The sequence below is a fragment of the Myotis brandtii genome, unplaced genomic scaffold, assembly GCF_000412655.1.
Source record: "Myotis brandtii unplaced genomic scaffold, ASM41265v1 scaffold107, whole genome shotgun sequence".
NCBI classification, from domain to species: domain Eukaryota; kingdom Metazoa; phylum Chordata; class Mammalia; order Chiroptera; family Vespertilionidae; genus Myotis; species Myotis brandtii.
Window position 1 is genome coordinate 536,256 of NW_005353629.1, and position 24,532 is coordinate 560,787.

The 24,532-nt window shown below is 50.4% G+C and overlaps 1 protein-coding gene across 2 annotated transcripts in view; it reads left to right on the top strand.

Moving 5' to 3' along the window:
* GAREM (GRB2 associated, regulator of MAPK1) overlaps window positions 1-24,532 on the top strand; it is a 138,270-nt gene that overhangs the window by 110,730 nt on the left and 3,008 nt on the right. For both annotated transcript variants that reach the window (XM_005857050.2, XM_005857049.2), the window contains exons 4-5: window positions 9,026-10,198; window positions 22,188-22,351. In XM_005857050.2, the coding sequence (XP_005857112.1) occupies window positions 9,026-10,198; window positions 22,188-22,351 (1,337 nt within the window). The remainder of the gene's footprint in view (window positions 1-9,025; window positions 10,199-22,187; window positions 22,352-24,532) is intronic.

Below are 24,532 nucleotides of genomic sequence, written 5' to 3' on the forward strand. Positions count from 1 at the left end.
CCCCCCCACAGCTCAGTCATGGACTTGAGGCAATCTGTGGGCCTTTTCACTTAACATATTAGTTCCCCTCCAGTGCTGAAGAAGTAACGCTCTTTCCCCTTCGGCCAACTAGTTAGTCTGTCTCTTGTTTCCCTGCACATTGCAGTTAACAAATTCAACATATGTCCTGGTACTTTCTTGACTCACTTCCACAGAGCAAACTGCAGGCGAGGCCTTGAAAATCCATTCCCGGGGAGGCCTTCGCTGCTGGTGGTTCTGCTCTTGTCCTAATTGCTCGACTCTCTGCCGCCTCTCTGATCCTATTTGTCTTCTCAAAGGCAAACACAGCTCACCGGCAGCCTTTTCTCTGGGCCATCGGCCGTTCCCCGGTCGCCCTGTGAAGTAATACAGGGCAATGGTGCTGAAACATGGATTGCTCTTCGGGGAGTTTTTTGTTTTGTTGTTTTGTTTTAAGAGTATGATCGTAACCATCATCCTAGTTTAAAATATGTCCCTAGGCGTTGGGAAAAGGACCCTCCTGGCGGTGGGAGGTGATAATGAGGCCCGAGGGGCGGGGTCCCTGTGAGTGTGAACAGGACGGGGCTGGGTCGCTCGGCATCCTCTGCAGCCTTGGAGCCTGAGTCACTCTGGACCGCCAGCTCGGGGGTGGCTGTAAATTTGAACAAAAATCCCGTCCAAAATGACTGTCATTTCCGTTCAGTTTCTTAAAATCTACTGCAGTTCTCTGCCATCTTCAAGAGAAGGATTTGAACAACATGTAACCCTCACTCTCGCCTCCTGAGGCTTCTGCCTTTCTATGGAGCGGCCCTCCCACCCGGGTGGTGTTCTGTGGCCTCACTTACGTGTTTTTGTTTGTTGCCCTTGTGTTTGTTGGGATACTTGCCTCAGCGTCTGTATGTCTAGTTTTAGTTTTTGCTTCCAGTCCACTGTGGGCTGGAAGCTGGTAGCCACGTTGGACAGAATTGTGCTGAGAGGGGAGCAGCACGCCGAGTGAGGGAGGTCCTTCAAGGTTTCCTCTGAGCCCGAGCAGCAGCCACTGCTCAGAGGCCTTTGAGCTCACCGCCTCGTTCTCGGCTCTGCAGCCAGGCACCACCTACCACCGGCTGAGGATGCGCGTGGTTCTCAGAAAGGCATCCCTTGGCGAGTTCGTCGTTGTGCGAACATCGTAGGTGGACTTACACAAGCCTAGATGGGTAGCCTACTGCACACCTGGGCTATAGGGTACAGCCTACGGCTCCGAGGCTACAGGCCTCGACAGCATGTTACTGTACAAAACAACATGAGGCTAAATCAAGCACAGAGAAGGGATGTCATCAAGAGAGGTGGTAGGCAACAAAAACTATAGTATAGTAAATACATTTTTAAGTAAAAACCTCTAGTAGAGTAAAAGCCCGTAACATAGGCATTTATTGTCATTATCGAGGATAATGGACTGTACATAAGTGTACGTGCTATAATTTTATACACCTGGCAGTGCGGGAGGTTTGTTACACCGGCCTTGCCAAAAACACCTGAGCAGTGGGTTGCGCTAGGAAGTTACAACAATGCTGAGGTCACTAGGCCAGTGGTCGGCAAACTGCAGCTCGGCAACCCGCAGCTCGCGAGCCACATGCGGCTCTTTGGCCCCTTCAGTGTGGCTCTTCCACAAAATACCGACTTCTGCGCATGGGCCACAAAGTTTCAATCGCACTGTACATGCTCGCCCCCACGTGGTATTTTGAGGAAGAGCCACACTGAAGGGGCCAAAGAGCCGCATGTGGCTCGCGAGCCGCGGTTTGCCGACCATGGCACTAGGCAATAGGGATTTCTTAGCTCCATCATAATCTTGTGGGCCACTGTCATATATGCCATCCACCGTCATACATGCCATCCGCCATCATACATGCCATCCACTGTTGCCTGAAACTTCTTTATACGGTGCAGGGCTGTACTCACACAGAGATCAGAAATTACCATTTGCTCTGCAACCTGAATTTTGCTGTGTACGGATGAATTTTAAAAATTAAAAGTGAATGAATCTAGAGGTAGCCCATTTTGACTTTCTAAGTTCCGTCTTTCTTAGGATGAGCCAGATGTCATTTATTTTTAAGATTCGTTCCGGATGGTAAATTGGATACAAGTGTGAGGGTAATTATTTCAGGGTCTGAAGACAGACGGGTGCTTCTTGTGCCATCTGAGATGTGAGGCCTCTGGAAACCTCCCACGGCACGTCCTCTGGTGTGCATCACAAATTAGGTCGTCACCATGTACTTGCCATCCTTGCCCTCTTTCCTGTTTGTTTGTTTTTTTTTAAAAAGACACTCGAGATTGACATTTACTGACCTCTTCATGCGCTTTCTCATTTTCTGCCATTTTCCCAAAGGAAAGAGTTATAACATTGGAGTTTGGGGAGCAATGTGCTAATATTAATTAAATATTCTCTAGTTAATTTATACATCAATCAGATCAATCCTGATTTTTTTTATCCAAGAGCTGAAATTTTAACCTCTGTGATATAGTTGATCTTTAGAACAACTATTTTTAGAGAAACAATTGCCTATAGCCAGAACCATCAGGGAGAGAGAGAGAGAGAGAGAGAGAGAGAGAGAGAGAGAGAGAGAGAGAAAGTTTACATCAGTGTTTTACAATGTTGCTTGACTATGGGCTGTTACTTCTGCATGGTATTGTGAATAGTAAAACCCTGATCGTTTCCTGGATTAGACCTATTAGAGTTGTTTGGATAACACACTCTGAATTACTTCCTCTCAGGAAACATTGAAACTGGAACTGTTATCCAGGCACGCATACCAGAGCACTTAGACAGAACACATTGTTTCTTTGGCTATTAAAAGAGAAATAAAGAGGAAGGGAATTATGCAAATAAATCACATCTGTAGAAACCAGAGGAGACTGTTTGGCGCAGCTGCCAAAGGAAGAACATTGCTTTATGAGCTTCTTCATCTGTCACCGGCAGTGACCACAGGATCGGTGGGTCCGTGGGTCTCATCGTTTATGCAGAGCTAATTGCTAGCACTGATGATGACATCAGAGTGGGGAGCGTGGCATTACGGATTGCACTCACACATGTCGCGCATGTTTATGTATGGGGGTAAGAATAGCTTCCTCTAGAAGTACACACATACATGGAAATGTTGACAAAACTGCTGAATGTGCCCAGGGAGTGGCATTTAGAAAAGATCGTTTTGATCCGTTTACTGTATGCACATACTGTCTGCTCTGTATCTCAGAAGCTGTGTAGACGTTTGCTTTCCGTCCATTTGGTATGTGCTACTCAATGGTCCTATAATGGGTTCATTCTGGAAGGAGTGTGTTTATAAAGGTAAATTAGGGAAATTATAGTATCAACTTAAAGAGCTAAACAACACGTTGTTATTTCTGCATATTTGAGAAATGCTGTTGGCTCCTGTGAACTGGAACTAGTTTGGTGTTGGAGAGAGTGAACGTGTGTGTTTCTCAAATCTCATGAGAACCCTGCCTCTCAGCATCCCTGTCTCCGTCCTGATCCAAATGGACGAACTGCCAAGTTTTCTGTAAAAGTTCCAGTGGAAAGGAAGTGGAGCAGTGCAGCTGAGCATCTTGGAGACCAGCACATTCCCTTCCTTTGAGATGCCACAGTAATGATGTTTCAGACCCTATTCTGACATTAAGTTTTATTCTGGGATAACACAGTCAATAAAACTTTGAACAATTCACAGTATAGAAGAAAGGATCACGCTTAGAAGTAGTGGTTTGGTTTGCCCTAGCTGGTTTGGCTCAGTGGATAGAGTGTCGGCCTGCAGACTGAAGGGTCCCAGGTTCGGTTCGAGTCAAGGGCACATGCCTGGGTGGTAGGCTCGATCCTTAGTAGGGGGCATGCAGGAGGCAGCCAGTCAACGATTCTCTCTCATCATTGATGTTTCTATCTCTCTCTTCCTCTCCTTTCCTCTCTGAAATCAATAAAAATATATTTTTAAAAAAGAAGTAGTGGTTTGGGCTCGAAAACAGTAGTGAATGGACTAGAAACCAACATGAACATACAGAGATGTTGAAGGCATCATGAAACAAGTGAAAGGATTAAAATGTTTTATTATATTATTATTATTTTAAAATATGTTTTTATTGGGGGTTTTTAGAGGGATATAAAGGGAGGGGGGAGAGAGAGAGGGAGGGAGGGAGGGAGGGGGAGAGAGAGAGAGAGAGAGAGAGAGAGAGAGAGAAACATGGATTGGTTGCCTCCCAAACACACCCGCAACCCAGGTATGTGCTCTGACCAGGAATCGAACCTTCAACCTTTCGGTTCACAGGACAATGCTCAACCATGAGCCACACTGACCAGAGCTAAAATGTTTTATCTATATATATAAAAGCCTGAGCAACTGGCCAAGTGGCCAGTACCTATGATGCGCACTGACCACCAGGGGGCAGACACTCAATGCACAGGCATGGAAACTGGAACAGACTGATGAATCGCAGAGGGAAGAGATTAACCAGAGATCTTACATGCATACTAGAGGACCGGTGCATTGGTGGGGTCCCTCAGCCTGGCCCACGGGATTGGGCCAAAACCAGCTCTCCAAAATCCCTCGAGGGGTCCCAGATTGCGAGAGGGCACAGGCCAGGCCGAGAGACCCCACTGGTGCACAGTCTGGGGCCAGGGAAGAACGCAGGAGGTCGGCCAGCCAAGGAGGGCTCGCGAGAGGGCTCTGGAGCATGTCCAGCCCGTCTCGCTCAGTCCCGATCGGTTGGACCTCAGCAGCAAGCTAACCTACCAGTCGGAGCATCTGCACCCTGGTGGTCAGTGCACATCATAGAAACTGGTCAACCAGTCGACTATCTGCCCCCGGTGGTCAGTGCACATCATAGCGAGTGGTTGAACAGCCTTAGCATATCATTAGCATACTAGGGAAAGGAAGCTGGGCATTGCTATGTGATGACATTACCTGGCGCCCACAACCACCATTTCTAGGCTGGGCTGGGGGCCACATTTTCCTGCAGGTGCTGCAGGAAAAGAGCCAGCCTTCAAATGTGCCAACGTCTTGGCGGCGTTGGCTGTGATTTGGTGGGCTGTTGCTCCAGGGTGGTGGCGGGGCCTGTGTCCCACTTGGGGGAAGCTGAGTGTTGCTTTGTGGGCACCAGGTCCGCGGTGCCGTTTCTCTGTAAATGGCCAGTGCGTGTCATGGCAGCTCCTGTGTTGAGCGTGTGCCCCCTTGTGGTCAGTGTGCATCATAGCTACCAGTCAGATGGACGGACACTTAGCCCTTTATATATATAGATTACGCTTTGATTGGTTGAATGGACAACTTAGCATATTAGGCTTTTATTATATAGGATATATATAAAAGCCTAAGCAAACAACCAGTCAACTGGTCGCTATAACGTGCACTGACCACCAGGGGGCAGATGCTCAACGCAAGAGCTGCCCCCTGGTGGTCAGTGCACTCCCACAGCCAACCTCCTACAGCCAGCCAACCTTCCATGGTCCTTCCCCCCGGCCAGCCAGCCCCGATCAGCCCTGATTGCCGACCAGGCCAAGAGACCCCACCTGTGCACGAATTCATGCACCAGGCCTCTAGTTATTAATAAAAGTAATAATAATAGTCACTATTTATTGAGAGCATACGTTGATTCAGCCTGCAGAGTAGATGATGATATTCCCTTTTTACAGATGAGGAGACTGAGATTCAAAAAAGTAAAACACTTCGTGTGAGGTCACCTCACCATAAAGGCAGGATTCATACTTGTCTTGTACTTCAGTTAATAGTACTGTACCGTTAATATATTGTTCCAATTAATTTCCAAAGGCCATAGTTCTTTCCATTTATCTATATCAGGGGCCAGCAGACTTTTTCTGTAAGGAGATAAGAGTAACTATTTTAGAGTTTGTGGGCTGTATAGTCACTGTTGCAGCAACTCAACAGTCATAGAGTGAAAGCAGCTGTAGGCTCTACGTAAATGAGTGGGCATAGCTGAGTCCTAATAAAACTTTATTTACAAAGTTAGGTGGTAAATGTAATGTAAGATTGGGACCCTGGACAGTAGTTTGTTGACCTCTGAGCTATATCTTGTTAGTTTAATGAGATGCTAGCTGACAATAAAAGCCTTCAGGATAACCCAAAAGTTAGAATTAATAGCAAACAAATCTTTATAAGGATTCTTGGTGACCAAAGAATCCTTAAAATACAATAACTGAAAAACCTTGAAGCTGCAGGTGCTGCAGGAAAAGAGCCAGCCTTCAAATGTGCCAAATACTGTCATTTATGAATTATTCATTAGCTTTAAAATGACCTCACCTGGATTCTTCAAAACTGTCAAGACTGTAACAAACAAGGACCAAATGCGATGTGGTATGCTGGTTTGATCCTAGAGCAGAAAAAAAGGCATGAAAGGAAAAAAATACTAGTGAAATCCAAGCAAAGCTTGAAGCGGAGTTAACAGTCTTGTGTCAATGTTAATGTCTTAGTTTTGATAATGCACCAGGTTTATATACGATGTTAGCAGGAGAACTATGTGAAGGGTATACAGGAACTTTCTTACTACCTTTGCAACTTTCCTGCAAATCCACAATTATCTATACTAATAAAAGGGTAATATACTAATTAGACTGGACATCTTCCAGACATTCATCCAGATGTCCTTCTGGAGAAAGCCACAGTGGTAGGGCTGAGGCAGAGATGGTTAGGGGCAGTCAGGCCGGCAGGGGAGAGCAGTTAGGGGTGACCAGGCTGGCAGAGGAGGGCAGTTAGGGGCAACCAGGTCAGCAGGCCAAGGTGGTTAGAGGTAATCAGGTAGGCAGGGGAGAAGTTAGGGGCATCAGGCTGGCAGGCAGAGGGGTAGGGGTGATCAGGTAGGCAGGCAGAGTGGTCAGGGGTGATCAGGCAGGCAGGTGAGTGGTTAGGAGCCAGTGGTCCTGGATTGTGAGAGGGATGTCCGACTGCCGGTTTAGACATCTGCCGGTTTAGTCGAACATCCCCCAGGACTCCCGGATTGGAGAGGGTGCAGGCCGGGCTGAGGGACACACACCCCCCACCCCCCCACCCCCAGCTTCCCATACACGAATTTTGTGCACCAGGCCTCTAGTTTCAAATAAAAAGCTAACATACATTTATTTATTTATTGACATTCCTAAACTTACTCCAGTGTAGAGAAGCCCAGGATCTATGTGAGGGCAAGGTGAATGCTGAGTCTGAAAGTAAGCCCAGTTAAGCTGAGACCTTAGTCTTAAAAATTATACTTAACTTTGAGTCCATTGAGTCACCAACAGTGGACTTTAAACCTTCGGAGCCTCAATTGCCATTGAAACGATATGGTGCTGCTATTCGTGCACTGATAATGCCTCCCATAGAGAAATTAACTGCTCTATGAAGACAACAGAGCTGACTTTATGGCACGAATGTGGACTGACAGTTGGCTTGTTCCAAAGGTTAAGATTATGCAGAGATGAGCAAGAAGAGTGGAGCGGGTGAGAGGTCATGCACAAAGATTGTTACCACCCAGCTTCCTAAACACGGACTGATGTTACTGCTCAGTAAGCAATATGAACACGATCAGCCACTTCTCCCAGGTGCCTTTTTATTTACGTAAGAGAAGAAAGTCGATCTTAGGCTTCATGTAAGCCTGATACTAAAATCTTCTAAAGATAACATAATAGGACGATAGACTAATGTCACCTGCAAGATACATAAATCACAGATCAAATATTACCAGAGAATTGTGCAATAGAGCTTTAACAGCATGATAATATGGGGGTTATTTCAGGCATGTAGGGTTGTTTCAATATTTGGGAATCTGCTATTATAACAGTAGTGCATTAAAATTTTAAAAGTAAACATATAGCCATCTTATTGAAGACAGAAACAGCATTTGATTTTTTAAAATTTTTTATTTCTTTGGAGAAACTGAGAGAACTAGAATTGAAAAGACACATTACTATGATTTTTTAAAACTCATCTCAGCCCTGGCCAGGAGGCTCAATTAATTGGAGCATCATCCTGTACACCAAAAGGTTGAGGGTTCGATTCCCAGTCAAGGCACATACAGGGGTTGTGAGCTCAATCCCCAGTAAGGAGCATGCAGGAGGCAGCCAATAGATGATGTTTCTTCTCTCTACCTCTGCCCCTTCCTCTCTCTCTAAAATCAATAAAAACATATTTTTTTAAAAGTTCATTGCAGTGCTAATTTTAATGCTAAACATTAGGAAAACTCATTAACAATAAGGAACTGGTCAAAGAAACTAAGGCATGCCATATATAATGGCCTATGTTACTTCAATATTATAATTGATGGTATATATGTATACATGGGAAGATGAATAAATTATAGTGAGAAACTCAGGAACAAAATTGTGTGCATGTGTATTTATATCTCTGAGGTAATTTGATACATTTCATTTTTTAATTTCTACTCATGTAAAATTGCTAACATAGATTATTTTTAGTGGTAAGATTGTATCAGCTTTGTTCATTTTTATATTTCTTCCAATGAGCATCTGTCCCAATTCCAATTTTAGAAAATTTAGGAAAATTTTAATCGTTCTTAATAAAGGACTTTTTTAAAATTTACTCCACCCCCCTCATTGGAAAAAAAAAATGAATTTTCTATAGTGGTTGTTTATGAAAGCAATTTTTATAACTGGAAAAAGATATAATAAAAATATTTTTAAATATATTAATGTCCCAAAATAAGGATCCATCTGATAGGCTACTCCACAGGAAAAGAAGCTGGGAGGAGAGGGAGCAAACCATTCGCCATAGCTCCCGGTGACTTCGGCTCATGGGTTCTTTTCCTTTCATCTTATTCCTCTCTATTTCCCACATGTTCACTAGTGCACAGATTTCCTTTTTCTTCGGAACAAAGTGTATTTTTAAAAGCCTAAACTAACGTCATCTTGTGATCGTCAGCCACATAAATATTATTTTTTAAATGGAGCGGCTAAATTTGGTGCTACCCAAAACCACATTTTCCCTTTGTGCGTGCGCACGCGTGTGCCTGCGCGTCTCCGGAGGCCGGGGCGACCGGAAGCTAACCTGCCGTGTGCTTGACCTTGCAGGTGGCCTCGGGGGAATGCAACGAGGACACGGAGGTGTACAACATCACCCTGTGCACCGGCGACGAGCTCACGCTCATGGGGCAGGCGGAGATCCTGTACGCGAAGACCTTCAAGGAGAGGTCGCGGCTCAACACCATTTTCAAGAAGATCGGGAAGCTCAACTCCATCGGCAAGCTGGGCAAGGGCAAGATGCCCTGCCTCATCTGCATGAACCACCGCACCAACGAGAGCATCAGCCTGCCCTTCCAGTGCAAGGGCCGCTTCAGCACGCGCAGCCCGCTGGAGCTGCAGATGCAGGAGGGCGAGCACACCATCCGCCACATCGTGGAGAAGACGCGGCTGCCCGTGAACGTGACCGTGCCCAGCCCGCCGCCCCGGAACCCCTACGACCTGCACTTCATCCGCGAGGGCCACCGCTACAAGTTCGTCAACATCCAGACCAAGACGGTGGTGGTGTGCTGCGTGCTGCGCAGCAACAAGGTCCTCCCCATGCACTTCCCGCTGCACCTGACGGTGCCCAAGTTCAGCCTCCCCGAGCCCCTGGGCCAGCGGGACCTGTGGCCCGAGGCCCTGGTGCACCACTGGCTGGGCGTCTGCCAGGAGCAGTTCGACATCGACGAGTACTCCCGGGCCGTCCGCGACGTGAAGACCGACTGGAGCGAGGACTGCAAGAGCCCCAAGAAGGGCCGCTGCCCCGGCCACAGCCACGTGCCCAGCTCGCTCAGCTACGCGCGCGACGAGCTCACCCAGTCCTTCCACCGCCTCTCCGTCTGCGTCTACGGCAACAACCTCCATGGCAACAGCGAGGTGAACCTCCACGGCTGCAGGAACCTGGGGGGCGAGTGGGCCCCGTTTCCCCACGACATCCTGCCCTATCAGGACCCGGGGGACAGCGGAGGGAGCGACTACCTGTTCCCCGAATCCAGCGAGGAGTCCACGGGGGTCCCGGCAAAGCCCGAGCTTCCCTACGAGGAGCTGTGGCTGGAGGAAGGCCCCGCCGGCCCCCCGCCGCTCGCCCGCTCGCTGAGCGCCAGGAGCCGGTGCGAGCAGCCGCGAGGGTCGGCCCGGTCCAAGTGCGCACCCTCTCCTCTGCCCGGGCAGCTGGGAGGAGCAGCCGTGCCGCCTGCCGAGATCGCCCTACCTCCACCTCCAGTGCCTCCCAAGTCCGAAGCCGTAAGTCCCACCTGGTTGCGGGGGATGCGCGGCGCTCCTGGCCCTTTGCTCGGTCCCGCAGGTCCCCCACTCGCTCACGTTCCTTCCTGAGAGGATAACTCCCCGGGGGAAGGTTCTCAGAATGAGCCCGTTTGCCTAATCGGGTGATTTATCACCGCCTGCTGGACTGTTTTCACTGAAATGAAAAGTGCGCTTCCCTTTTACTGTTTACCTGGCAGGGTTTTACTCTGTGTTTGAAGAGGAACTCTTAGAGAGTTTTTAATAGGAGAGGTGTGGGGTGTTGTTTTTTTATAATTTAACAATTTAATGCATCAAGAAGCCATCACATAGTAACTCTAAATCACTTTCCACCTAAGAGCAAACCAAGATATATGCAAAGTAAAAAGGAATTACAAAAGGAAATTGACAAAGTTAAATTAAGAGAATTGTATGTACTTGGATGCTGAAAATTTTAAAACATCATTCATTATGCCTGGGCCGGTGTGGCTCAGTGGTTGAGCATAGACCTATGAACCAGGAGGTCACAGTTTGATTCCCGGTCAGGACACATGCCTGGGTTGCGGGCTCAATCCCCAGTGTGGGGCGTGCAGGAGGCAGCCGGTCAATGATTCTCTTTCATCATTGATGTTTCTCTCTCTTTCCCTCTCCCTTCTCTGAAATCAATAAGAATTTATTTTTAAAAAATAGGAGAGATTTAAACATGACTTTTGCTGCTGTGCAGAGAACAGATCATAGGGAGGAGCGAGCAGAGGCCGGGAGCCTAGAAGGAGGCGATGACAGTCCCAGAGGGATGAGAGGGTGGTGCCCTGCACTCCGCGGCTGGTCGCAGAGGGTAGCGGGGAGGAATGAGCTGCTTGAGAACAGGGGGTAGAGGTGGACAGTACCTACTGATAAATTGGGTGTGGGCAGTGAAGGGAAGAGGGAAATCCAGGCAAACGCCTCGATTTTTATTTAGGCTGAGCAACGGAGTCGGGGTTAGTGCCATTCACAGTGACAGGGAAGCCTGAAGGAGGAAGTAGATTTATCTGTGAGGGAGGAGGGATCAAGAGACATCAGCATAATCTGCATCTCTTTCCTACATCCCCGGAGTGCCCTGGAGATCAAAGTGCAGTGGGTGTGCTGATGTACACACACACACACACACACACACAAATACCACACACCACATACCCCACACACCACACACACACACACACACCCCACACACACACACACCACACACACCACACATACACACCACATACCCCACACACCACACACACACATACAACAACACACATCACAACAGAACCAGGGGCCAGGGTGATTCTCTTAAACCCTTAACACAATCACACACACATCACACACACACCCCACACACACACACACCACACACATCACACATACACACCACATACCCCACACACCACACACACACATACACACACCACACACACACACACCATATACCCCACACACCACACACACATCACACACACACACACCCCACACACACACCACACACACCACACACACACACACCACACACACATCGCGCACACACACATCACACACACACACCACACACACACACCACATACCCCATACACCACACACACACATATACACACCCCACACACACACACCACACACACACACACACACACACACACATCACAACAGAACCAGGGGCCAGGGTGATTCTCTTAAACCCTTAACACAACTCAGTCAGTGCTGGAGGGGCTTCCATCAGATTCGAATATGAGAGGTCAGTATAGGAGAGGAGCAAGGGCCCTCTGTATCGCCACGGTCTTCGGTGGACAGGCACGCTGAGCCTGTGCTACTCATTGTTGATTGCTGGGTTTCGTTAGGCCTGAAGGGAGCAAGCACTAGAGCACTGGGTGTGATTCTGTTCATTCATCGGACAGTACCTATTGCAGTGGCTTTTCCTGTCTGCAGCAGGATCCTTAAAGGAAAGAACTCATATCCATCACAGTCAATAGACAAAATGAAAACCCATCTGACTGAAGCCCTGGCGTGCTCTCCGCCCCACCAGGTCCAGAACCCTGGCTCTGTGCAGAACCCCGTGTCAAAACCATGCAGTTACCTAGGGCGTGAGACGCTAGAAATATGACCGTCGGTAAGACCTGGGCTCTGAATTCTAGCACCTTTCCGTTCGTAGGGCAGGTAACAGATGAAAAGAGGTGACTAGCATACAAGTTAAAATGTGATGGTCGGTGGAAAAGAACTATGTCCATAGATGATGTGTGTGGGGATTCAGAGGAGAAAGAAAGCTCTGATTGGGTGATGAATGAAAGAAGGCTTTGTGACATTGTCAATGAACTGACAGAATGTATATGAACTGGAAAAGCGGAGAGACGAGAAGGAAGGACATCTCGGAATAGCATGAGTGAAGGTGTGGAAGCTGGGACGGGTGCGGAGAAACAGGAAGTTGTGAGAAGCTGGTAGAAAAGGGGGGCTGAGGAGGGTGCATGAGGCAGTGGTGGCCCAGGGGCTGGAGCCAGGTATGGGCACCAGGACATCAGACAGCACCTGCACCAGGTGCCATGCTCGGCTGCCCATGCAGAGCCCTCGCTGCTGCAGTTTCCTGAGAGAGGAAACTTCTGGCTCTTTGCCCCAGGACCTAAGAACTCCCAGGGAACCGCAGGCCTAGGCTTTCTCCTGCTCCTTGACCTTCAGGCACAAGCTCGGCGACCCCTATACCCAGTGGAGGTCCCGGGATGTTTGGGGGAAGTCTTGGCAGGGTTAGAGTCTTTGGTCCTTTTATTCATGTCAGAGGATGCGCCCCAAAAGACAGGTAGGAAGTCAAAGGACACTCCCCCTGGCAAGTACTCCAGGCGACTTTAGTCTCACCTCAGCCATATAGTTAATGTTTCCTGAAGCTTGGAGCCCTGACAAAAGCTGTTCCTGTCGGACTTTGGCCCTGCCTGGCACGTAGTGGGAACTCCTGTTTGTTGAGTCATTGATTGACTCCTACATGGTGGTCACACCCAGTCAGTTATGTAACCGAGTCTAAAGGGAGGAAACTGTGTTTTGCCTGTGGCACGTAAGATGAGTTAGAACATAAGTATGGAGGCTCTCTCTTGACCCTGGTACCAAGAGAAAAATGTTAAATGTGAAACTAAAAGCAGATCTTACAGGAAAAAGAAAAGGGTGGCCTCCGGTCTACGCTGTGATTTCTCGTGATGTAGGAGAATCTTCTCAGAGCGTGTCCAGTGTTTATAGAACGCTGTGACCACAACGATTTTTTGTAAACACCTGAAATCATTTGATTTGCTTTAAAAAAAATTACACTTTTGAAATGAAGTGGTGCTTTTTACAGGCTCTGTGACCGTGAAACTAGTTTCCCCTCTTCTCTTCTGTGCTTGATACGGCTGTTTATAAAGTACGCTCTGGTCCTTTCGTGTTTTCGTAAATATTGTTTAATACGGTTTTTTTTAAACAAAATTGCCACTGACCTCTCCACAAGGTGAGAGACGGTTCCCTTCCTAACAGGAGTGTCCCAGGGAAAAGCAAACCGTTCCCGGCTCCAGGCCTGGAGGGGAGCAGCCATGGTGCCCCTGAGGACTGTGGTAGGTGAGCCCGGGCTGAGGGGCATGCCCAGCTCACGAGATGGTGGCAAACTGTGCCAAGTGCCCTCAAATCAGAATGACTTGACCGTCTCTCTTAAGTGAATTATCATCATTGTCTCTGACATTTCTTCTAAACACATCCTCTCTTTCCTAGCACTGTGGGCCTCTCTCCATATCTGTTTCCTGGGCACCGGCTCATACGTCTAAGATGTCCCTCCAGGTGACTGTGAGTGATGGTGTGCAAGGCCTCCTCCTTGTATGTTTTCCTCTCAGAAGTGCCATTTTGGAGAGCAGTGATGGGAAGGCTGTACATGGCATGAAACCCTATAAATAGCACGTTTGACTTCAGACGGCTGTGGTCCGTGCAGTGAGTGACGCGTGATCAACACTACAGGACCACAGCCTTCTCCAAGCTGGTGCACAGGATCCTGGGGGCCTGGGAACCCAGAGGCGAATACCCTTCTTCGTCTCCAATGGCAGAACCAAGTGTGCTGACTCTGGGTTAGTTGTTGACATGGCAGCACGTCCTGAGATTCGTGAAAGGAAAGTCATAGAAGGAGCTCGAGGTCGTCACACTGGTTCACACCGAGTTGCACTGCGATGGTGACGAAGGATCTGTCACCCTCCGTGACGAACAGGGGTACCCAGCCTGTGGGACGCGTGGAGGGGTTGAGTCCAGAGTGGGTGGGAGCATATGTTCGTGTTACAAGGCTGGACTTGCATCGGAAATCAGGCTCCTGTAACGCAGCCTCCTGGGTGGTTGGGGTTTGAGAAGAACACGAACTACAGGGTGCATTTCATGCCATGGTGACGGGACCGAGATCAGTGAGTGCGGACGTGAGCGGGTGTGTCTGAACCTGCCTCCGACAGGCTGACCGACCCACGGAAGGAGCGTGAGAGGGAGTGCCTGGTGTCCTTAGAGGGAGTGCCCGGCGTCCTGGGGTGCCCACATTCCCCTCTGGCGCAGGACGGGGAGCAGGGAGAGCGGCCATACCGGAGGGTCAGGGTCGGGAGCCAGAGGCACGGAGCTCCCTCCACCTCTTAGCAGCTGCGAACCTTGGGCGAAATATTTAACCTCCTGAGCCATTTGCCGTGGGCGTGTAACCTCTTCACTGCATGATTGTATCGTGCGAAGTCCTTGGCCCTTTTCCCTGGCGTTCACTGAATAGTAGGCGTCACTTAAGACAGGATGGACTTTGACTTAGGGTCGTGATTTGGGGGGGAGTTGTTGCCTCTGTCCTTTCCTATCAAGGGGTTCCAGCCTCTCCAGGGAGTCAGGGAGGCTGAGGGGGACAGGGGTGGGAACAGGCACGCCTGCCTCCACAGCCTGCCCCCCCAGGCCCCGGGCACCCAGGCCGGGGCCAGTGTCCCCACGTTCCAGAAGTGCGTGGGATGGTCTCATTTCCCTGGGTCTCTGGGAGATTGCAAAAACCTGAGTTTAAAAATAACAAAACATTCTTTGCATCTGACTGTAAAAACGTCTACCTGATAAGCTGGGTGTTACGTGATGGTTCCCTGGCTGTGGGGGCAGATGTGGAGCCGTGATAGACCCACAAGGGAGCCACGGACACGCTGGGCATCACGTGGGCCCCGCAGCACGGGCCTCATCCCTGGGGGAGGGGACTAGGGACAGAGTGGCTGTGGAGGAGCCACCTGTGGCGCTAAGGCTGCAGCCGCAGGTCCGACACTGGCAGGTTCAGGCAAACCCATAGGGATTAAGGCTGAGGAGTGGCCTTGACTCGCTCTTCCTCGAGATGTCACAGCCCTGCAGGTGTCCGCCCTGCAGGATCAGGGGCCTCCTGTGACTACCTGAGGCTTAAAAAGAAATGCTATAATATGAGCATAACGACTGGACACAGACAATAGGGGGTGAGGGCATGTGCTGCGGGTGGGAGTGGCCGGGAAGAGGCCCATGGGGGAAAAAGGAGACTCATTTAATACTTTAAACCATAAAGAATTTAATTTTTTTTAAAAATCTGACATTTCTGTCAAGAGGGTACAAATTAAGTGAAAATCTTGATTAAAATAATCATTAGTGATTTTGCTGAAAAGAAAGCAAAGCAAAAAATATGGAATAAATATATAATAATGTAAAAAAATAAATGCTATAAAAATACGTGGGGTTTTTTTTTTTTACGTTGATTTCAGAGAGGAAGGGAGAGAGAGATAGAAACATCACTGGGGATCGAGCCCGCAGCCCAGGCATGTGCCCTTGACCGGAATCGAACCATGACCTCCTGGTTCATGGGTTGATGTTCAACTACTGAGCCACACCGGCCGGGCTAAAAGTAGGTTTCCTTATGAACTGGGGAAAGTGGCTATGAGAATTGATTCTACTCTGAATTTTTATTTATTTTGTCCTTGGACTTTTCCCCTCTGTCAAATATTAATATTAGATAAAGGCATTAAAGGACAGATTTTTCTTAAATAAGCCTGACATATTAATATTCAAGTTTTGGTACTAAAAATATTAATCTGGAAGTGATTATTTACTTTTCAAAATAATTGCTCTACCAAAGGACTCGCTCAGGAGTTCACTAATTAATGAGTCTCCCAAGGCATCTGACATGTAATTAATTTTAATCACAGCCTTTGAGGTGTACTCTGTAAGCAAGCCTTGTACCTAGGCCCCCACTTGGTCATTGAAATGAGCACTAAATTATTGTTGTGTTTTAGTAATTTTGAAACTAATTGCCTTCGGTTTCATGGAGGTAATTTGATTTTAAATGAGACCTCAGCCGGGATTTTTTTTCCTCCCGTGTCCATGGAAAGTCGCAATGATGACACTGCTGATAAAGTTATTAGAATGTTCTATGGGATAGCTCTTGTTGCAGACCTGGACTCTCAGATCGCATTTGCATAAAATCACATTAATAGGAGGGTCATACACCATTGAAACATATAGATGTATCATGTGCTATTATACTCCTTGCTCAGAAAAAGTCCTTTTTACCCCCTGCCCAAGGGCACATTCTCTCCCTGCGCCCATGGAAGCACCCTCGGGCTTAAACAAGCCCCCTTTTCAGACCCACTTGCCCTTCTGCTCCCGGAGCGGCCTCCTGCACCCCCGCCTCCCTCCCCTGGGGCTTGGACAGGGGCTGAGACCCGGCCTGCGTGGGTCCCTGTCAGTGCAGAACGCTGGACAGGAAACCTCCGCAGCTGAGCGCCAGGATCGACTGTAAACCCCTCTGCCCTGTGTCATCCATCACAGAGAGGCTATTGCCATTTTGTCCTGATCAAACTTGAATTTCTGTTGGGCTGCAAAGGCCCCTGGTGGATCCATGGCAGGGTTATGAACTCTTCGTATAAAAGCCTCTTTATAAATACGATTTCTGACCGCTGTAACGATTCTGTTATCTGGGAGAGGGAGTGCGGGAAGAAAAGGAAGACGCGGGGCAGAGGGCAGGCAGCGAAGGCAAAGTTACAAAGTTCGAGGAAGCGTGGTCACAAGACTGCCGTCCCCGGTTGCCGGCAGGGGCCCGAGGTTGGCTTTTTGGAGCAGAAAACCCACAGGAAAGGGGAGTCCATCCGTCGTCTGTATGTTTCCTGACTCGTCTTCACACAGAAACAAAATGACCCTTCGCTGCCTAAGCATCTGGGATCCCGGGAGTGGCTGCCCTCGCGTCTGAGATTTTCACTTCCCGCGTGTGGGCTCGTCAGCAGGCCTCCAGAGTCGTTGCCTTTGATTTAACAGTGGAGTAACCACTGCTAGGAAATTTTCTTTTTTAAAAAATAATATATTTTTTTAATTGATTCAGAGAAAAAAGGAGAGGGAGAGAGAGATAGAAACATCAATGATGAGAGGGGATCATTGATCGGCTGCCTCCTGCACACCCCCTACTGGGAATGGAGCCCTCAACCCAGGCATGTGATCTTGACCGGAATCGAACCCGGGACCCTTCAGTCTGCAGGCCGACGCTGTATCCACTGAGCCAAACTGTCTAGGTCAGTGGTCGGCAAACTCATTAGTCAACAGAGCCAAATATCAACAGTACAACGATTGAAATTTCTTCTGAGAGCCAAATTTTTAAAATTTAAACTATATAGGTAGGTACATTGTTATTAACTTAATTAGGGTCCTCCTAAGGCTTAGGAAGAGCCACACTCAAGGGGCCAAAAAGCCGCATGTGGCTCGCGAGCCGCAGGAAGAGCCACCAAGGGGCCAAAAAGCCGCATGTGGCTCGCGAGCCGCAGTTTGCCGACCACGGGTCTAGGGCAGAAATTTTTATTTATTTATTTTTTTTTTTCAGGAAAAAAAAGACAGTTAAGCAAAAAACATGTCATAGTAAGTGTACCATTTACTCGTCTTACCCTTTGTCCTTGGTCCAGTTAGTGAAGGGGCGTGTGCGTGTCACTTCTTCCATCGGAGAAAAACAGGGAATTCCAAGAAACAAGGACTTTTCAGGAAACATCATCACACCACAAACCCCCGTCCCCCTGTGCTGCCTCATGAGCACTGGGGGTGTGTCTGTTTATCTTCCTGCAATTCCTAGGAAGTGTCAGAGAAAGTTCATGTCACAGGAGAAAGACGTCAGGTCACAGGCCGACTGTACGAAGGTCTGAATTGTCCTCTACACGTCTGCGTGTAACCCAGGCCCCCCGGGCATCATGCTTAACACGCGGCTGAGTAGCCAGACGGCCTTGTTTGCCGTTGTCCACCAGTTACTGGTCCTTTGCCCTCTGCTCTTTGCCCTTTGCCCTCTCCCAGCTAAAGAGTTAGAGACGTGGGCAGTGGAGAGGGGACGGGCGGCTCCCTGCCCGGGCCAGGTGGTAGGTAGGTGGTCCCGGGGAGCTTTCTGGACAGTGTTCTGGAAAAGGAACTATAGTCCCATTCGGTGACGCGTTTGATGGGACCGCAGATGGGCGTTGGGGAGCTGGGTTCTGACTTCGCTGACCGCCTTCACTGGGAAGCATAAAGCTTCCCAAAGCCATTTGCTCTGTCGGGGGTGCTCCGTCCTGGCTTCAGCTGCCGGGGCAGACGCTGCCCTTGGGGACTTGTCCGGCGAAGGCAGAGAGCAACAGCAACGCGCGTGTCCTCTCTTCCCTCTTCAGGGAGAGGAGAGCACAGGTCCCAGGAGTCTGTGCGCCCTCGGCCTCCTGCTCACCTGTCCACACCCGGCACATTCTTCAAGTTTCTTCCAACTTTAAGAAATGAAAATAGAGCCCGGCCGATGTGGCTCAGTGGCTGAGCATCAACCTATGAACCAGGTCACAGCTCGATTCCGAGTCAGGGCACATGCCCGGGTTGCCAGTTCAATCTCCAGTGTGGGGCGTGCAGGAGGCAGCCGATCCATGATCCTCTCTCATCATTGCTGTTTCTATCCCTCCCTCTCTCTCCCTTCCTCTCTGAAATCAATTAAGATATATTTTAAAATAAATAAAAATTTAAAAAACATGCCTCCTTCGATCCTGGACCCTTTCTGATAACTGGCTCCCCCTTACTTCCGGCCAGTATTCCTGAAAAGATGGTCTGGTCTCACCGGCCACCCTCACCTCCTGTTCTCGCTTTGACTCCCTGGGACCGGCTTCTGCCCCCCTCACTGGACTCGGGCTTCACCTGCTAAGATCCCCAGTAACCTGCTAACTATTACGTAACGTCCAGACCCTTCCAGACTTCCCCACATCTCTATCCAGACCTCCACCTTTCCTCTCTCTTCCTCCTGCTGTCCGCCTCGCCCCCGACACCATCCAGCACGGCTCTGCTCTGAGAGGGGACGATGGGCCCCAGGCTGCCTCCCTCCCTGTCTCCCCCTCCCCCTCTGTGGCCAGCTCTGCATCCAGATCCTCTTGGCAGAGCGTCGCCTCCAGCTCAGCAACTTCAACACGGAGCTCCCTGGTTTCTGCCAGCCCTGCCCTGCCCTCCACCTTCCCACCTGCTGAGTGGCTCCAGCCTTGTCTCCTCACCTCAGCCTCCAGGCCAGAGCACCGGGCAGGCTCTCCATGCCGCCACACCTTTGTCCCTGCCCATTCCTTCTTCCTCAAGACTTTCTCAGTGACATTTCCTAGACTGCCCAGGTGGGGAAGGAGGTGGCAGGACCAGCTCCGAGGGACCTCGAGAGCCTGGGGTTGGGAGAGAGGGCGTCTCCGAGGTCAGATTCAGCGACCAGCGGCTTCGCTGGGTTCTAACCCTCGGTCAGCTGGTTCAATTCAGATGCACCTTGTAACCGACCCCTCCGCGTAGGATCACTGGCATCTAGGCAAGCGGTCTCCAATGAAAGGCCGTCCTCAATGACTAGTCCCAGAATGTAGGAAAGTCTAAATCAGACTCAGCACCAGCCGTGTCCCCCGCGTGCTCCTCCCTCTCTCACAGGATATTGAGGCATCGCTGAGTGTGCATTTTAAAAACGGAGACGTTAGTCAGGTTCCCACGACCACTAACCCTATAAGCACAAGCGCCACCACGCACCTCTGTGATGCAGGCCCACCTCCACCCCCGATTCTGCAGACGGTCCCCAGGCTGAGAGCAGCACAGTCCCACCGTGCAGCCTCTGACACGGCGGGAGCAGTGACACCATGTGCTGGTTACTCGTCTCGTAACCAGTGTGTGTTCCCACAAGCCAGGCAGGGGGTGGGGACCCGGCCAAAGCTCGCCAACGTCCTGGTTGGTTCTTAGCTTCTCTCTCTCTCTCTCTAATTTTTTTTTTTAATTTCAGAGAGGAAGGGAGAGGGAGAGATAGAAACAGCAACAATGAGAGAGAATCATCAATCGGCTGCCTCTTACACGCCCCACACTGGGGATCGAGCCCACAACCCGGCCATGTGCCCTGACCCGGAATCGAACTGTGACCTCCTGGTTCAGAGGTCAAAGCTCAGCCACTGGGCCACGCTGGGCGGTTCTCGGCGTCTTCAGAAGACCCCCCGAGGGGTGCCAGGTTCTGCGAGCCAGCCCAGCGCCCCGTCCTCTACCCAGACCTCCTCCTGCACCCTCCGCTCCACCTGCCCAAGAGCGAAGGGGAGAGCCCGCGGGCAGAAGCAGGTCTGCCGCTCTGAGGACTTGGCTTTTGCCTAAAGAGCTTCTCCAGATGCAAAGCTGGAACCGGAGGGTCCCCATAAGCAGGAGCGGGGGCAGGGGGTCCTCCAGGTGCCAGCAGTGACACCCCTCCCGCCCCCTTCAGCCCCAGGAAGAAATCCAGTGGGTCGGGGTTTTTAAATCGCTTCCGTTTCACTTAGAATTGAGGTTCACCAGGTCCCCAGAGACACATGACTTTTCTTCCCACCCGGTTTTCTCTGGCCGGTGAGTCAGGCCTGGGCCAGTTAGAGCCCCGTGCGCGTGCGGGTGGTGGGAGATGCGGTCTAGCGTGAACCCGTGTCACTGGGTCTTAAGCAAACTGAGAGACAAAGCTAAGGGGAGCTGGCCGTTTCGTTGCCTTTGTCACCCCAGAGCTGCTAGGGCAGGAGGGCATGACAGCAAAGGAGAAGGAGCCAGTGGGGATGTGGCCTGAACGCAGGCGAGGGTGTGTTTGCCAAAGTCAGAATCGGCTCTATTTTCACCTGTGTCGTTCAGGGTAGACCAGCAGAGTCAGGTATAAACTGCCCCCTGCTGGCAGACACAGAGAAGTGCATAAAAATGTCCACCTCTTTAAAAAGTCATATTCTGGCCTGGCCGGTGTGGCTCAGTGGTTGAGCATTGACCTATGAACCAGTAGGTCACGGTTTGATTCCCAGTCAGGGCTCATGCCCGGGTTTCAGGCTTGGTCCCCAGTGTGGGGTGTGCAGGAGGCAGCCCACCCATGATTCTCATCATGGATGTTTCTCTCCCTCTCCCTTCCTCTCTGAAATCACTAAAAATATGTGTTTTTTACAAAAGTGCTCTCTTGGGGACTTGGCGAGCTGCCTTCATTATTCCTATGACAGCCTCGCTCCTGCAGTGTGGGCCTGGTCCAGCAGCGGCAGTCTCTCCGGAGAGCTTATGAGGAATGCAGACTCTCAGGCCCCACCCTGGGTCCCGGAATCAGTCCACACGCCGGCAGGATTCCCGGGGGATTCATGATCCACGGGCACATTTACACGTGAGAGCCCTGAGCATGGCTTCAGAAGGAACTCTGACCCAGGGATCGGTGTGCTGTGCCCTCGGGTTCGGGTCAAATTGAATTCACTTTGAACAGTGAGTGAACACCACCGAAGGGCAAGGAGAGTTTGATCCCCGATCGCTTTATGCCCTTATTTTCTTACCCCTCTTGCTGCACATGTCCTCGCCCTTTCACCTGCTGTGTCTCGATGGCCTGCGGTATTTCAGCAGCAGCGTCTGTCCCGGGGAGGATGGGACAGGCAGGGATTCTGCCTCTGGCATCCTCTGTGTCCCTCTCCTGTCCTGAGGCCCTGCTGGTACCATCTGCGTTTGCCAGGAGCGGTGGGCCGCGGGTGGAGCTGCCGGGCACTGCCCATCCATCTAACCATGGTGTTCTTTCCCGTGCCAGGTCAGGGAAGAGTGCCGGCTCCTGAACGCCCCGCCGGTTCCGCCCCGAAGCGCCAAGCCTCTGTCCACCAGCCCCTCCGTCCCGCCTCGCGCAGCCAGGCCCCGGCCGCAGACTCGCTCTCCCAGCCCCACCCTGTCCTACTACTCATCAGGGCTGCACGACATGTAAGTTCACGCCAGGGCCACTCTGGCAGGCTCTGCCCAGGCCAGGTCGGGGGTCCCGAGAGCCGTGTGGAGGCAGGTGGCGGAGAGGAGACATACTTGTTCGTCCTGAGCTAGGATGAGAGCCAGTGTCCCAGGAAAAAAGAGCCCGAGCCTGAGGAATTCAGAGATAAAGGCTGACTGGGTTCTCTTAGAGCAGTGGTTCTCAACCTTCTGGCCCTTTAAATACAGTTCCTCATGTTGTGACCCAACCATAAAATTATTTTCGTTGCTACTTCCTAACTGTAATGTTGCTACTGTGATGAACCGTCATGTAAATATCTGATATGCAGGATGGTCTTAGGCGACCCTACGAAAGGGTTGTTCGACCGCCAAAGGGGTCTCGACCCACAGGTTGAGAACCGCTGTCTTAGAAGCAATCCAGCCCAGCTGGTGTGGCTCAGTGGTTGAGCCATGAACCTATGAACCAGGAAGTCACAGTTCAATTCCAGTCAGGGCACATGCCCAGCTTGCAGGCTCCATCCCCAGTGTGGGGCGTGCAGGAGGCAGCCGATCAATGATTCTCTCTCATCATTGATGCTTTTCTCTCTCCCTCTCCCTTCCTCTCTGAAATCAATAAAAAAAAATTTTTTTCTTTAAAGTAGTTGGTCATTTGGTATGTGAGCCTCTAATTCTTTGCCAGTGCTGCATTTAACGTATTCTGGCGTTCAGAGTCAGGTGCGACCTACCGTCCTTTATTGCCGTTGTTTAATTGAACATACTTGGTAGGCAGCAATCCGTGGGCTGCCCTCGGCCCTCAGCTCTCACAAACCAGCACGAGTCCCTTCCACTTGGCGCCATGAGCAACCAGGCTGCACCTTCGGGACTCAGCCGTGGCAGGGTCCCTGGCTCGCTCTCCTCGGGGTCCCCCAGGCAGGACGAGCCCTTCTGGGCCTTCGCTGCCAGGTGTCCTTCCATCCCATCTGCACCCCCCCTGCTGTGAGCGCCTTCTCTCGCAAGACAGCTCCTGTCATTGTGGGAAAATGCCAACCCTATTCTTAGGAACCTTTCACGTCAAATTTGACATCTATCTTCACGTAACTTCCAGGCATTTCTTATGTCTAGAAAATAGAGGGGCCCCCGCTTCTCTTCGGGAGCCCGTGAAGGTGTGGAGTCGGCCGGGGTATGAGCCTTCTCAAGTCCCCTGGCGCCACCGCCGGTGCCCCCCGAGCACGTGCTGGCTCAGTCCCCTTGCGCTATGGCCCAGAGCCAAGCGCACTTGCACAATTCCCCCCGCCCCACCCCTCATACCCCCCCAACCCCCGGTCCTCACAGGTTTAGGTAGCTCGTCTTTGCAGGTATTGTTTGTTCTGCAGACATTAGGCTCTTTATGCAGAATCCAGGCCAGCACCAGCACTGCGCCCGGAGCGTTTTCCCTGCCTCAAGCTCTTGGGTGGACAGAGAGTCGTGGTGGTGGTGGCGGCGATGTGGTCGTGTCCCAGGCGCAGGATGGCAAGCACCAGGCACCCATCTGCCGCCCCAGCCTGGCTGCTGCGGGCACCACCAATCAATCCAGCACCTGCTGGTGATAAGCCCAAGCATGGCTGAACGATGTTTCTCATCAGAAAGATCTAGGCCCCCACCAACAATGTGTTTCTTGTTAGTTAAATATGTGTGTATACATATATGTGCCATCTCCCCTGTAGCATTTTAAGTCATGTTCATATCCATAATTACCAATATATGTTAGTAACTTAAAGATTCTCTTTTTAGTTTTTTAAAGTATATTTTTATTGATTTCAGAGAGGAAGGGAGAGGGAGAGAGAGAGAAACATCAATGATGAGAATCATTGGTGGGCTGCCTCCTGCACGCCCCCTACTGGAAAGATCCTTTTTTTAAAAAAACACTCCCTGAGGTTCGCAGGTACTTATGGAATTCACTAGAGGCCCGGTGCACGACATTCGTGCATTGGAGGGTGTGGGGGTCCCAGAGCCTGACCTGCACCCTCTCCAATCTGGGAGCCCTCAGGGGAGCCCTCTCCAATCCAGGAGTTTCTGTCTATCTTTGCAATCATATGAGCGAATTGTCTGAGACCCCAGCTCAGTTTGGTCTGTTGCTCACAGAATAATAGAGGCTTTTTTTTTTTCTTTGCTTCATTGGTGGAGATTTCCTGGAAGTTTTAGGATATCTTCCCTTTAATTTTT